Raw genomic sequence first — 10,785 nt, forward strand, 5'->3', positions numbered from 1 at the left:
ATTCCAAACAAATGCTTTAGATTATTATCAAAGTGCAGTTGAATTTGATCTGAATTAAACTATTAATGCAAACTCTTTTTTTTTTTTTTAATTAAATCAGTTTTGTGTTCAGCATTATTTTGTATTATACTCTTTGGGGTTTGAAAATATTCATTAACAGGAATGATAAAAGATTTGGTCTCAACATTTAAACTCTGCTATGCTTTAGAAAACATTTGGTACTTTTACCTATTTTTTTATATATTTTTTCTAGAGTACAAAACGACCAATAAATCACTTAATGTTTTGAAGACAAGCAGCTGTTTCCACGCTTCAACAAATCTCACTGGCACCTGACTGAGTGTAAAATATTCAGTTAAAACATTTCAAAGTGTTCAGAAGGAAAAATACAGACGTCACAACACGAGCAATACTTTAATTACAAAATAATTATCTATCTAAAGCAAATCAATCTGAACTGATCTATCACAGGCTAAACAAGAACCAGTTCGCTGCAGCTCACATTAAAAAAATCACAAAGCTATAAAACTGAAGCAAACTTATTTCTGTGGATGAATGCTTCATATTCACAACCTGCGGGGAAACAAACAGGCTGAGGAAACCAGCTACTTTCATTTTTGAAAATGCATTTAAATCCAAAATTTTTAGGAACGTCTTCCAAATAATTATACCAAAGTAACAGCTTTTCTGGAATTGTTGTTTTGTTTCTATATACAGAAATGGACAGATTGTACGCTGCATGTGTTTATGGAGACTCCATTGAACTATGACTGCAGGAATCATTTTGAACCATTTAAACAACTGTATATCAGGATTTTACTAAAAAGTTTTTAAAGTTTTTTTTTTTATCTCATTTTTATCTTGTGTTGTTTTGATAAGCCACATGTCAAAGACAAATCTCCATTTCATTGAATGTTATGGACAATAAAGTTGAATTGATTGATTGAACTTTATTTTCTACGATGTATAAAATCACATCATATGTGCTATAAACTGAAACTGATTCATATTAAAAACGTGATTGTTGATTGGTTGATAAGCTGCATAATGGCTTTAAGTATTAAAGGTTTATTCAAAAAGCGTTCAATACAAAAACAACTGGACTATATTTAAAGTCCAGTTGTTTTTGTATTGAACGCTTTTTGAATTCTTCATGTCCTGGATGACTGAGAATCTTCACCAGCATATTAAAGGTTTAGTTAGTTTGCATCCTGATAATATGTGAATAAGAAAACTGCACAATGAGAGGCTGTTCTGGAAGTTCACCTGTGCTTTCCTCATACTGCAGATGTTTCCACATCAGAGTTTACAGTCAATAGTGGCTTTAACCATCCTGATATGCTGGAACAGTGCTATCGGGTGCGAGCAGAGAAGCAGCGCATGTATTCTGTGAGCCAAGGGTTAAAGTTAGCTGGAACCAGTTTCCTGGCTTTGTCCTGATCAGTAGACTTGGCTCTCCTCCGCTCGGCTCTCTGGGTCTGGATCTGACGCTCCACCTCTCGCCTGGTCTTGGCCCTCAGAGCCGATTCATAAATCTATCAGTATAAAACAAATGCTAAAGCTCAGGGCTTGTTCATGCTAATGCTTCAACTGATTTATAGGACGACGAGCAAACCGTTACCTCAGCAGTTGAAGCTGCAGGACCAACGTTGTGAGTCTTTCTGCTTGCAACGTCTGCATCTTTCTCCCCTGATCCATACAAAGCAAAAGGATGGCGACTCTCTTTAATGTCCTCTCTTGGCGGCTGGAATGGTGCAGGCCTCACGCGCTGGGAACGCCAAGCTTGTTTTGAGGATTTGGAGAGTTTTGTCTTCTGTGTTTGGGGTCTTCCTGTGTCTGTAAAGTAAAATATGAATATAAACAGACTGTAGTGCTTTGTAAAGCATAAAACTTTATATGATTAAAGACGGTAAATATGCAAATGTGATGAGGAATTTGAGACATTTTTTTTTTTAATGTGCTAAGTTCGAGTTTGATTTTTGCATCTGGTTGCAGAGAAAAAAAAACCATTTACAACAGTGTAGCATCATCCTATCTAATACCATCCAGTCACTGCTTGAAAGCTGAGTAAACCAGCTGTACTTCTATTTCTGAAACTAAAATGGTTTCCCATCTTTGCCTAGATTTGTGGTGCTTAACAGCTCTAGGCCTTTTGTTATGATTTCCATTTTATGATGCAAAAAAATAATAATAAATGGTTTCTGTGGGTGGCTGGTCTGGACAACAAGCAGGTCAGTTTTTACTTTAATAAGTAAGTAGGTTTTATCACTTGTTATCAACAGTTATGGTGTTAACACTGCTCTGATGAGGCACGCATGATTTAAAAAAAATCACAACATTGACTCATTTGACTCTTGTATATTTAGTTGATGTTTTTCTTAGTTCATATCTTAGATCTTATTACTGTTTTTCTTTTACAGTGTATTGTTGGATATAACTGGGAGCCTGTGTACATAATTTCGTTCCACCACTTGTACCACATGGGGTGCGAATGACAAATAAAGAACCTTGAATCCTTGACTCAAGTCTGACACTTATCTGAGGCTCTTTTCTGTGGTCTACCTTTGTCTCTGAGAGGATGTGTAAACCGTTTGCTGGCTCTGTTGCAGACTCTCTGCTCCTCTTCTTCCCCCTGCAGTGCTTTCGACTCCATACCATGGGACTGTGAGCCTGAGAAGTTATGTCACAAAGAAACAGAATAATTTGCAACCAGCCCATAATGTTGTTTAATCCTCTTTTACTTAAAATCTCATAGTTACCGTGGACTGCAGAGTGCAAAGCAGAATCGTTCGCCTCCTCATCTTGAATATGAAGCCTGGTTACAGCCTCTGTGGTTCTGTTCTGCTGCTCCTGCTGTGTGGTGGTCCTCTCCTCCAGCTCCGGCTCTGCTCCGTCTCTGCTGGTCTCAGCCACAACCTGGTTCTTACCTGGAGGATGAGGGCTCCTTCCCGCTGAATCTGAATCACTGTCCGAGCCATTCCAGAACCAGGGATTGTGCGTGTGCTCCAGAAGCCTGCGAGTCAGCCTGTACGTCAGCATCTCCTCGTAACATTTGCTGAAAGTCTCCCATTTAGGGTCTTTGAAATTTTTCATGTACTCTGAGCGGATCCTCTTTGTCACCATCTTATCACTCTTTAAACTGCAAAGCACAGACAAGTCTACTGAAGAAGAACAAGTCTAATAGCCGATGTTATAAGCCTAAACCAGGTGACGAGAGTGTTTATTCCCTATCGTCACCGCCAGACATTTAAACCTTAACGTAAAAACAGTTCAAACCAATAGCAGGGCAGGTTTCTTAGAGCCCGCCTACCCCCAACGGAGGCGTCGGGTAAGAATTAAAAGTAAAAGTCTGGTTTGATATAAGATCAGTTACGAAAATATAATTCTGCTTTCTGGGTTTTACTGCGAGTTTTACCTGAAAATCGACCCTCAGGTGGAGAAAATCTGATTAGCGTTACTAGGCTAACGCAGAAATTTCCTGAACGTGGTGACGTCACTGTCACCGCCTCATCTGATTGGCTCATACGGGCTCGACCGTTGACAAGTTCAAAATTAAAAATCAGTCGAAATCAAGCTTTCAAACACAAACAGCTGCACATCATTAAAATAGTTTGAACGTCACTTAAATCTTTTTTTATTATTATTATTCACACTAGTGCATAATGTAGGACGCTGTACGCAATTTTTAGCTCATTAAAATTAGCTGTACGTTGTTCTGCGTAGCAGCTGTTATGACAAATGAGGTAGGTGGGCGCTCCTCAGCAAGATGATCATGGGGAAAATATGGAACACCGATAATCGCCTGTCACCGCTCGGAGATACAGCGCGGGGAACATGAAATCTCCTTGGCTGTTCGTCGACTCGTCAACGACAGGTTCAACGGCTATGACAGGAGAAAATTTATGCCTGCGCTGGTCTAATTTTGTGTACAGTAAAGATACTTACGCCGAGCTCGGATTTCACAGAAACAGAGCAGCCAGTACACACAGGCTGCGTGACGTCATCCCTCGGCGTAGCTCCGCCCGCCTGAGGACGTTTTTTAAATAAAGCCAAACACACCCGCAACAGGTGGCCTGAGAGCTGGGATGGCTACAGCGCGGTTTGCGGCTTCTGTCTCGTAATTATTTCTATGAGATTGTTAAAAAGAGGAAAAAATATTTAATTTGTTGCTTTTATATCTATGTGGTTCAAAAACATGTGCCGGTGCTCTAATAAGAATTGGTGACCTTAAAAAAAACATGAAATATTAGTGTGAGTCTGTAATGAGTTATTGTTGTTCTAGTCCTCACATACAAAAATAACCTGAAGAACTCATAACATATAAGGAAGGGCTGGAAAGAGGTCCCTCGGGACATATGGTTTAGTCTAAAAATGGTCTTGGGGGGTCACGGCAGCTCATCAGGATTTGGAGTGTCAGGTGTCCAACACTGACCGGACAGTTTGTAAAGCTGCTGCTGCTGCCTGCGCATTCTTGCCAAGTCCTATTCTGGATGTCAGGGTATAAAAACGACCCCCTTCAATATACCTCCCACCTGTCAGCCTCCATCCCACAAAGCAAATGGAGAGCAAGTTTAATATGCTGAAAACTATCCAACTTAAATCTGTTTGGGAATGCGCTGTTAATTTTTCGTTTTAGGGTATATTTAAATCTCTTGCTGAGAATTGTGAATATTTTAGATGCATATTATTTGCATCATTTTCTGTCACCTTTTATTAAGTTATTTGTTTTACCAAAAAGGTTATTCACCTTTTCCCTTAACAGAAAACCAAGGCCAGGGGCACAGAAAGTACCAAATAATGGACTTTAATAAATTATCAATATGTATATACACTTACATTCACATGTGTTGGGCAACATGTTGTTCTTATTTTTTTTATTAAAGTTTTTTTGGTGAATGCATGGTTCAGTGGTTGTTTTCACAGCCTTTCTCTGAGCAACACAGACAACAAACAGCTATAAAATATGCAGATTTTAAAATAATAAAAAAATGCATATGTCAACAGCGAAGGCATACAGTCCATTGACAGCAGAGTGTTGCTGTGCCGCAGAGGCGTCTGCTTTTTCTTCTCCTCGCTTGATCTCCTGAAGGCTGGTGGTGAAAATGATGGAGAAGCTGGTGTAGAAGGTGGATGATTTAGAAGCACTTCCTGTGGACAATGCTGGGGCCAGCCTCGTCGTACTCCTGCTTGGAGATCCACATCTGCTGGAAGGTGGACAGGGAAGCCAGGATGGAGCCACCGATCCAGACAGAGTACTTCCTCTCAGGAGGAGCAATGATCTAGAAGAGGAGGAGAGGGTTGATGAGAACTCATCCTGTGCGTAATTTGTGCGTAATTTGTGCGTAATTGTCACTTAATGTGTAAAATGTTTTCCAGTTTGATATTAAAAAGGCTTAAGTTTAAATCACCTTGATCTTCATGGTGCTGGGGGCCAGAGCAGTGATTTCCTTCTGCATACGGTCAGCAATACCAGGGTACATGGTGGTACCGCCGGAGAGCACATTGTTGGCGTACAGGTCCTTGCGGATGTCAATATCGCACTTCATGATGCTGTTGTAGGCAGTCTCATGAATGCCAGCAGACTCCATGCCTGGTCAGATGAGAGCACAAGTATTAGAGGTGGAGGAAGGAGTAAGACATGAAGATTGATGTGCACAAATGTTTGTAATTGTAAAAACAATCGTCTAAAGTACCGATGAAGGAAGGCTGGAAGAGGGTCTCTGGGCAACGGAACCTCTCGTTACCGATGGTGATGACCTGACCGTCGGGAAGCTCGTAGCTCTTCTCCAGGGAGGAGGAGGAGGCAGCGGTGGCCATCTCGTTCTCGAAGTCCAGAGCCACATAGCACAGCTTCTCCTTGATGTCGCGCACGATCTCACGCTCAGCTGTAGATGGACAAGTTTGAGAGTTATTATTCAGAGTGCGCGCAAACCGGCACTTTGTACGCAATGATCATTAATTTATCTATAAGTACTTGTATTTTTGTGGGTCAGTTTTTAAACAGGCTGATAATACTGCTCAGAAATTAAAATTATAGTTTGAAATAAAGATGCTATCGTTTAGATTTTATGCTTCTGCCTTATAGATTAGAGCAGAATAAGTTCCTTACCGGTGGTCACGAAAGAGTAGCCACGCTCAGTCAGGATCTTCATCAGGTAGTCGGTCAGATCGCGACCAGCCAGGTCCAGACGCATGATTGCGTGGGGCAGGGCGTAACCCTCATAGACTGGGACGTTGTGGGTCACACCATCACCAGCATCCAGCACAATACCTGAGGAGGAACAAAGAGGGAGTTCAGTAAAATCCAAGTGAGAAATCTTAGAAACTTTAAAAGTGATATGTCGGACTGCGGCTAAAATGGGTGCTTGAAGAAGAATTGAAAGCCAACGTGAGAGTAAAAGTGCACAAATAATTCAAGTAATTCTTATCGACGGTGCGTAAAAGTTGTGCGTAAATTACTTCTGAGGAGTGCTGGTGCAGAATCTAAAAGAATAAAACTTGAAGTTGATTTTCAGTTACAAAAACTGAAGAGTGTGGAGTTCTAAGATGTTTTTTATTTATTTATTATTATTTACTTGGGTGTGGAAATCAATAAACAACACGTGTGGCAACCATTGTGTGCGTTTTTTTTTTTTTTTTTAGTTTTGTGTTTTTCTATAATAATTATGTGTGGCTGTGTGAAGTGTCTGTATGTGTGAGCTGTGGCAGTTTGTCAGTCTTACCGGTGGTACGGCCGGAAGCGTACAGGGACAGCACAGCCTGGATGGCCACATACATGGCGGGGACGTTGAAGGTCTCAAACATGATCTGGGTCATCTTCTCCCTGTTGGCTTTGGGGTTCAGGGGGGCCTCAGTGAGCAGGGTTGGGTGCTCCTCGGGGGCAACCCTCAACTCGTTGTAGAAGGTGTGGTGCCAGATCTTCTCCATGTCGTCCCAGTTGGTGATGATGCCGTGCTCAATGGGGTACTTCAGGGTCAGGATACCTCTCTTGCTCTGGGCCTCGTCGCCGACGTAGGAGTCCTTCTGACCCATACCGACCATGACACCCTAAAGAAGAAAGCAGAGGAATGTAAAGGAAAGGTCAGTCGTGCACAGATGAAAGACTCTGGACATTGTGACCTGTGCGTAAATGTGCCAAACTAGCCGTCACGGAGGCAGACTAAGTGTGATCCTGTCACTTCACTTGTGACAAATTTAGTCTAAATTTGCAATAGTTTGGGGAGCCACAATTACATGACTCAAGATTAATTAGTTAAACCTAATGCGCCAAAAGTGCGCAAAACTAATAAATAAATAAATCTTAAATTATGTTAATTAAATTATTCTACTGGTACACCTCTATCAAAAAAGAAAAGGTCATCTATTTCTGCAGTCTAAAAAACAATGTTTTAGAGGTATAGGATGATGACGCTGTGAATTATTGCTGCCTTTTTTGTTTGTTTGTTTGTTTGTTTTTTGGATGTTTTTCTTCGGTGTTTACCTGGTGACGGGGGCGGCCGACAATGGATGGGAACACGGCCCTGGGGGCATCGTCTCCGGCAAAGCCAGCCTTCACCAGGCCAGAGCCGTTGTCGCACACAAGGGCGGTAGTCTCATCGTCGTCACACATGGTGGCTTCTGCAAAAGAGGAGAGAGGAAAAAAAACTTGAGCGCACTGAATCAGATGATGCCACACAAATTACACAGACTAAATTACATCAAAATTTATATAATTTTGTTTTTTTTTTTGGTTGTTTGTTTTTTCTCTGAGAGATTAAATCTGGCATCTTAATTTAAGACTAAAAAGACTAAAATAATCTTAAAATTTTCCAGGAACCTGAACCTGATCCGGCCCAAGGAGTGCGCTAAATGTGCCCATGACGCACTGACAGCAGCCTATTACGCATGATTTGCAACCCACTTTAATGTTAATACTCTCACTTCAAATTGATTAAATGAACTGTATACTTACTCAAATTTTCTACTGAAACTTGCTGAAAGCTGATTAAGCTCAATAAAGAAAACTAACACACGTTTACAAGCAAAATCTTAAAAACTGTATAATCTTTCTTGTAAGCTTTCCTATTGCGTTTTTAAACGTGAGATCCTCGAAAGCCAAATTATCTAATAAGTTTAAGAGTATTAAGTGTCGTACATCATCATTAATAAAATGATAGATCCGATCAGGCTGCATCAAACCTATATTAATTCATTTAAAATTTTGCTTTTAAATTTCCAAATCAGACTGTTGACTATTTTGCTTGTCAAATCATGTATTTCTAAGACTGCAACTAACACAGAAACTCTTTTATCACGTTTCTACATTATGGCATGTCCACAGCCTCTTATTCTGGGTCCCTGACTATTTCCCCCAGCGGATGCTCCACTAACTCAGGTCTGCTCTGCAGGTCCAACCTGGATGTCTGGCTTCAGGATATAGCTTCTTGCAGGGTCTTACCTTAGGTGTTTAGTCTGCGGCTCGGAGAGAACGACCCAACCAATGCTGCTGCTGAACCAGCTGGAGTCTTCACTACTGCCCGTCCACCTTTTATACCCAACCTCTACCATTCACAAGCCTCCACTGGCCCCATCCCGGCCCTCTGCCATATTAGGATACTGACAGGCAGAGGCAGCAGGAGTGGGTGTGGGAGGGTGGAGGCGCGCCCATGGGTGACACGGCGGAAGCTCCATCCATCACACTCCAGAGCTGAAGGGGGGATCAGAAATGACGCTGCGCGCTCCCAACGAGGAGAGCGCGCGCCATATATGGATCTGTCGCTTTGACCTCCCATCGAGCCCCGCGGTCCCACCTAGACGGCCGTAAAAGGAGCGCGCGGGCCACAGAGGGGTTTCTAGGGGAGACGCCAGTTGCTGCCAAGCAGGGTTATGCATTTGCTTCTAGTAGGCCTCATCCAGCCTTAAAATGGGAAAATGCTTCTCTCATCTGAACAGATTTAGGCCGCAGTGGGAGCCAATAAGGTTCCAAACTGCACTGGAAATGTCAAACAGGGAGGGTGATCCAAAGTGCCAATTAAAAACCCTTTCTCAATATATTGATTGCTCATCTACCAGAAATGAATGAAAAGCTGAAGATGTCTTTCTGAATGGAAATGTTCAACAGGAGCAGCATTATTTGATTAATTATTATAATTAATTGGCCTTTAAAAATGAACTCTTTAGGCAGATGTGGTTTGCTGAATTCAATGAGCAGCTCAGAGTAAATTAAGGACTTTATTGTAAGCAAACACTTATGTCCAAACATTTGATGCGTGTGCACCAATAAATTTCATCATTACAACATTATAATGTAAAATATAATCCATTATCATGTCTTCCATGTGTGCATCCTCAGCAGCATGCATGCATATTAATTATTGATTACATTCCATGTTTGCATCTCTGCAGAAGCGCATGGTTTGATAATCATACGGAGCAGCAGAGTTTGAACAGCCAGAAGCTGAAACCTTATCTGCAGGGGCTACTCTGCTCTGTCACTGGCGCAGTTGGATTAATTATAACTCAGATGGAGGAGGGGAGCCGGTGCGTGTGTGTGAAAAAGAGACAAATGGGGAGAATGTCTTGGTGTGCAGCATGAGGGAAGGATTGATAGAAGAGGTGGTTATAAACTCAAAGAAGGGGTGGGGAGATGACAGGAAATTAAATGTATGGAGGAAAAAATGATATTAAAGATATGGAAGGAGACGTGATGTGGAATATCAAACAATTAAACACTGAGAAGAAAAACACAAGATGTGTGTGAGTTGATGAAATCTGAAGAACATTCAAGAATTATTCTTGAAAGCAACACGTTATAAAACAACGTGCAAAAGAAAAGGAAATGATGAATAATTAGGTATATCTTAAAGTCAAATACCCAACCCCCCCCCCAAAAAAAAAAAATAAATAAAATAAACTATTAAACTTTGACAAATCCAAAAACTACCACCTGTATCAAGTCAAACTTTTATATCCTATTGGATAAAAAAAAACACTTTTTACAACCAGGAGTTCATTATTGTAGCAAATTAACCTCCTCATTGAATAATGAAGGCTGTCAGACTGACTGTCAGCATCAAAGAAAATCATTTTGTACCTTTTTTAACCAAAAAAACATTGAACTGTATTAATAGAACCTGCAAATTTTGAATAGTCTTCTCAAAGAATACTTTTTTCTTTAATAGAAAGTGTCATGTATCATCAGCACTAGAAGAGGGAAGTGAAAAAAATATCTCCAAAACCTGGGTGGATGGCAGCTAAACGTGTGGGGCCTCCTTTGGAGCAGAGCAGGGAATGTGTGTTGGGGTGGGGGGTTAGGGGGTGGGGATTTGAGACGCAGAGGGCTTCGAGGGGCTGCAGCGTAAGAGCAAGGCCGAGCTACTTTTATGCACTTGTTGTGAGCCATTCTGGACTCGAGGCCCTGCGAAACACCTAAAATGTAAAGAGGCTGGCAGTTGTTGAGGAAGGAGGGAGGGAGGAGGCCACAGGGGGTCAGAGGGGTTGAGGTGGGGGGAGGAGAAAGAGGAAGGTGAAAGGGCGTGTGCAGCAGGTGGCAAGAGACGTTCAGTTTGTCAGGAGGAGTCGACTGAAGAGAGGCAGAGGACTGTAGATGGAAGGAGGACAGCAGAAGGAATTTTCATGGATCAATGCGCTGTACTTCTTTATTTACAGAATTATTTGTCAGATTTAATCCATAGTTTCAGGAGCTGTACTTCTTTATCTACAGAATTATTTGTCAGATTTAATCCACAGTTTCAGGAGTTGTACTTCTTTATTTACAGAATTATTTGTCAGATTTAATCCACAGTT

General features: G+C 41.4%; 2 protein-coding genes across 2 annotated transcripts; both read right to left on the reverse strand.

Annotated features, from left to right (window-relative positions):
- Positions 1–1,285: 1,285 nt before the first annotated feature.
- Positions 1,286–4,024, reverse strand: ccsapb (centriole, cilia and spindle-associated protein b). Its single transcript, XM_037697498.1, has 5 exons — positions 3,946–4,024; positions 2,760–3,139; positions 2,563–2,670; positions 1,622–1,836; positions 1,286–1,535 (listed from the first exon to the last, which is right to left on the reverse strand). Exons 2-5 carry the CDS (start codon positions 3,121–3,123, stop codon positions 1,353–1,355), a joined length of 870 nt encoding a protein of 289 aa, XP_037553426.1. The 5' UTR covers positions 3,124–3,139; positions 3,946–4,024; the 3' UTR covers positions 1,286–1,352.
- Positions 4,025–4,857: 833 nt separating this feature from the next.
- On the reverse strand, positions 4,858–8,536 carry acta1b (actin alpha 1, skeletal muscle b). The gene is made up of 7 exons (XM_037690625.1): positions 8,438–8,536; positions 7,481–7,617; positions 6,723–7,047; positions 6,110–6,271; positions 5,694–5,885; positions 5,409–5,590; positions 4,858–5,279 (listed from the first exon to the last, which is right to left on the reverse strand). Exons 2-7 carry the CDS (start codon positions 7,607–7,609, stop codon positions 5,136–5,138), a joined length of 1,134 nt encoding a protein of 377 aa, XP_037546553.1. The 5' UTR covers positions 7,610–7,617; positions 8,438–8,536; the 3' UTR covers positions 4,858–5,135.
- Positions 8,537–10,785: the final 2,249 nt, after the last annotated feature.

The sequence above is a fragment of the Nematolebias whitei genome, chromosome 2, assembly GCF_014905685.2.
Source record: "Nematolebias whitei isolate Nwh7 chromosome 2, NemWhi1, whole genome shotgun sequence".
NCBI lineage: Eukaryota > Metazoa > Chordata > Actinopteri > Cyprinodontiformes > Rivulidae > Nematolebias > Nematolebias whitei.

What these genes read in the sequence shown, in the direction of transcription:
- ccsapb (XM_037697498.1), bottom strand. Translation starts at nt 3,123, where the DNA reads ATGGTGACAAAGAGGATCCGCTCAGAGTACATGAAAAATTTCAAAGAC. An exon ending in ACATCCTCTCAGAGACAAAG is followed by an intron (nt 1,837 to 2,562) that starts GTAGACCACAGA and finishes TTTACTTTACAG; the next exon opens with ACACAGGAAGACCCCAAACA. An exon ending in CTGCAGCTTCAACTGCTGAG is followed by an intron (nt 1,536 to 1,621) that starts GTAACGGTTTGC and finishes TTATACTGATAG; the next exon opens with ATTTATGAATCGGCTCTGAG.
- acta1b (XM_037690625.1), bottom strand. Translation starts at nt 7,609, where the DNA reads ATGTGTGACGACGATGAGACTACCGCCCTTGTGTGCGACAACGGCTCT. An exon ending in TCGGCCGCCCCCGTCACCAG is followed by an intron (nt 7,048 to 7,480) that starts GTAAACACCGAA and finishes TTTCTTCTTTAG; the next exon opens with GGTGTCATGGTCGGTATGGG. An exon ending in CCAGCACCATGAAGATCAAG is followed by an intron (nt 5,280 to 5,408) that starts GTGATTTAAACT and finishes CTCCTCTTCTAG; the next exon opens with ATCATTGCTCCTCCTGAGAG.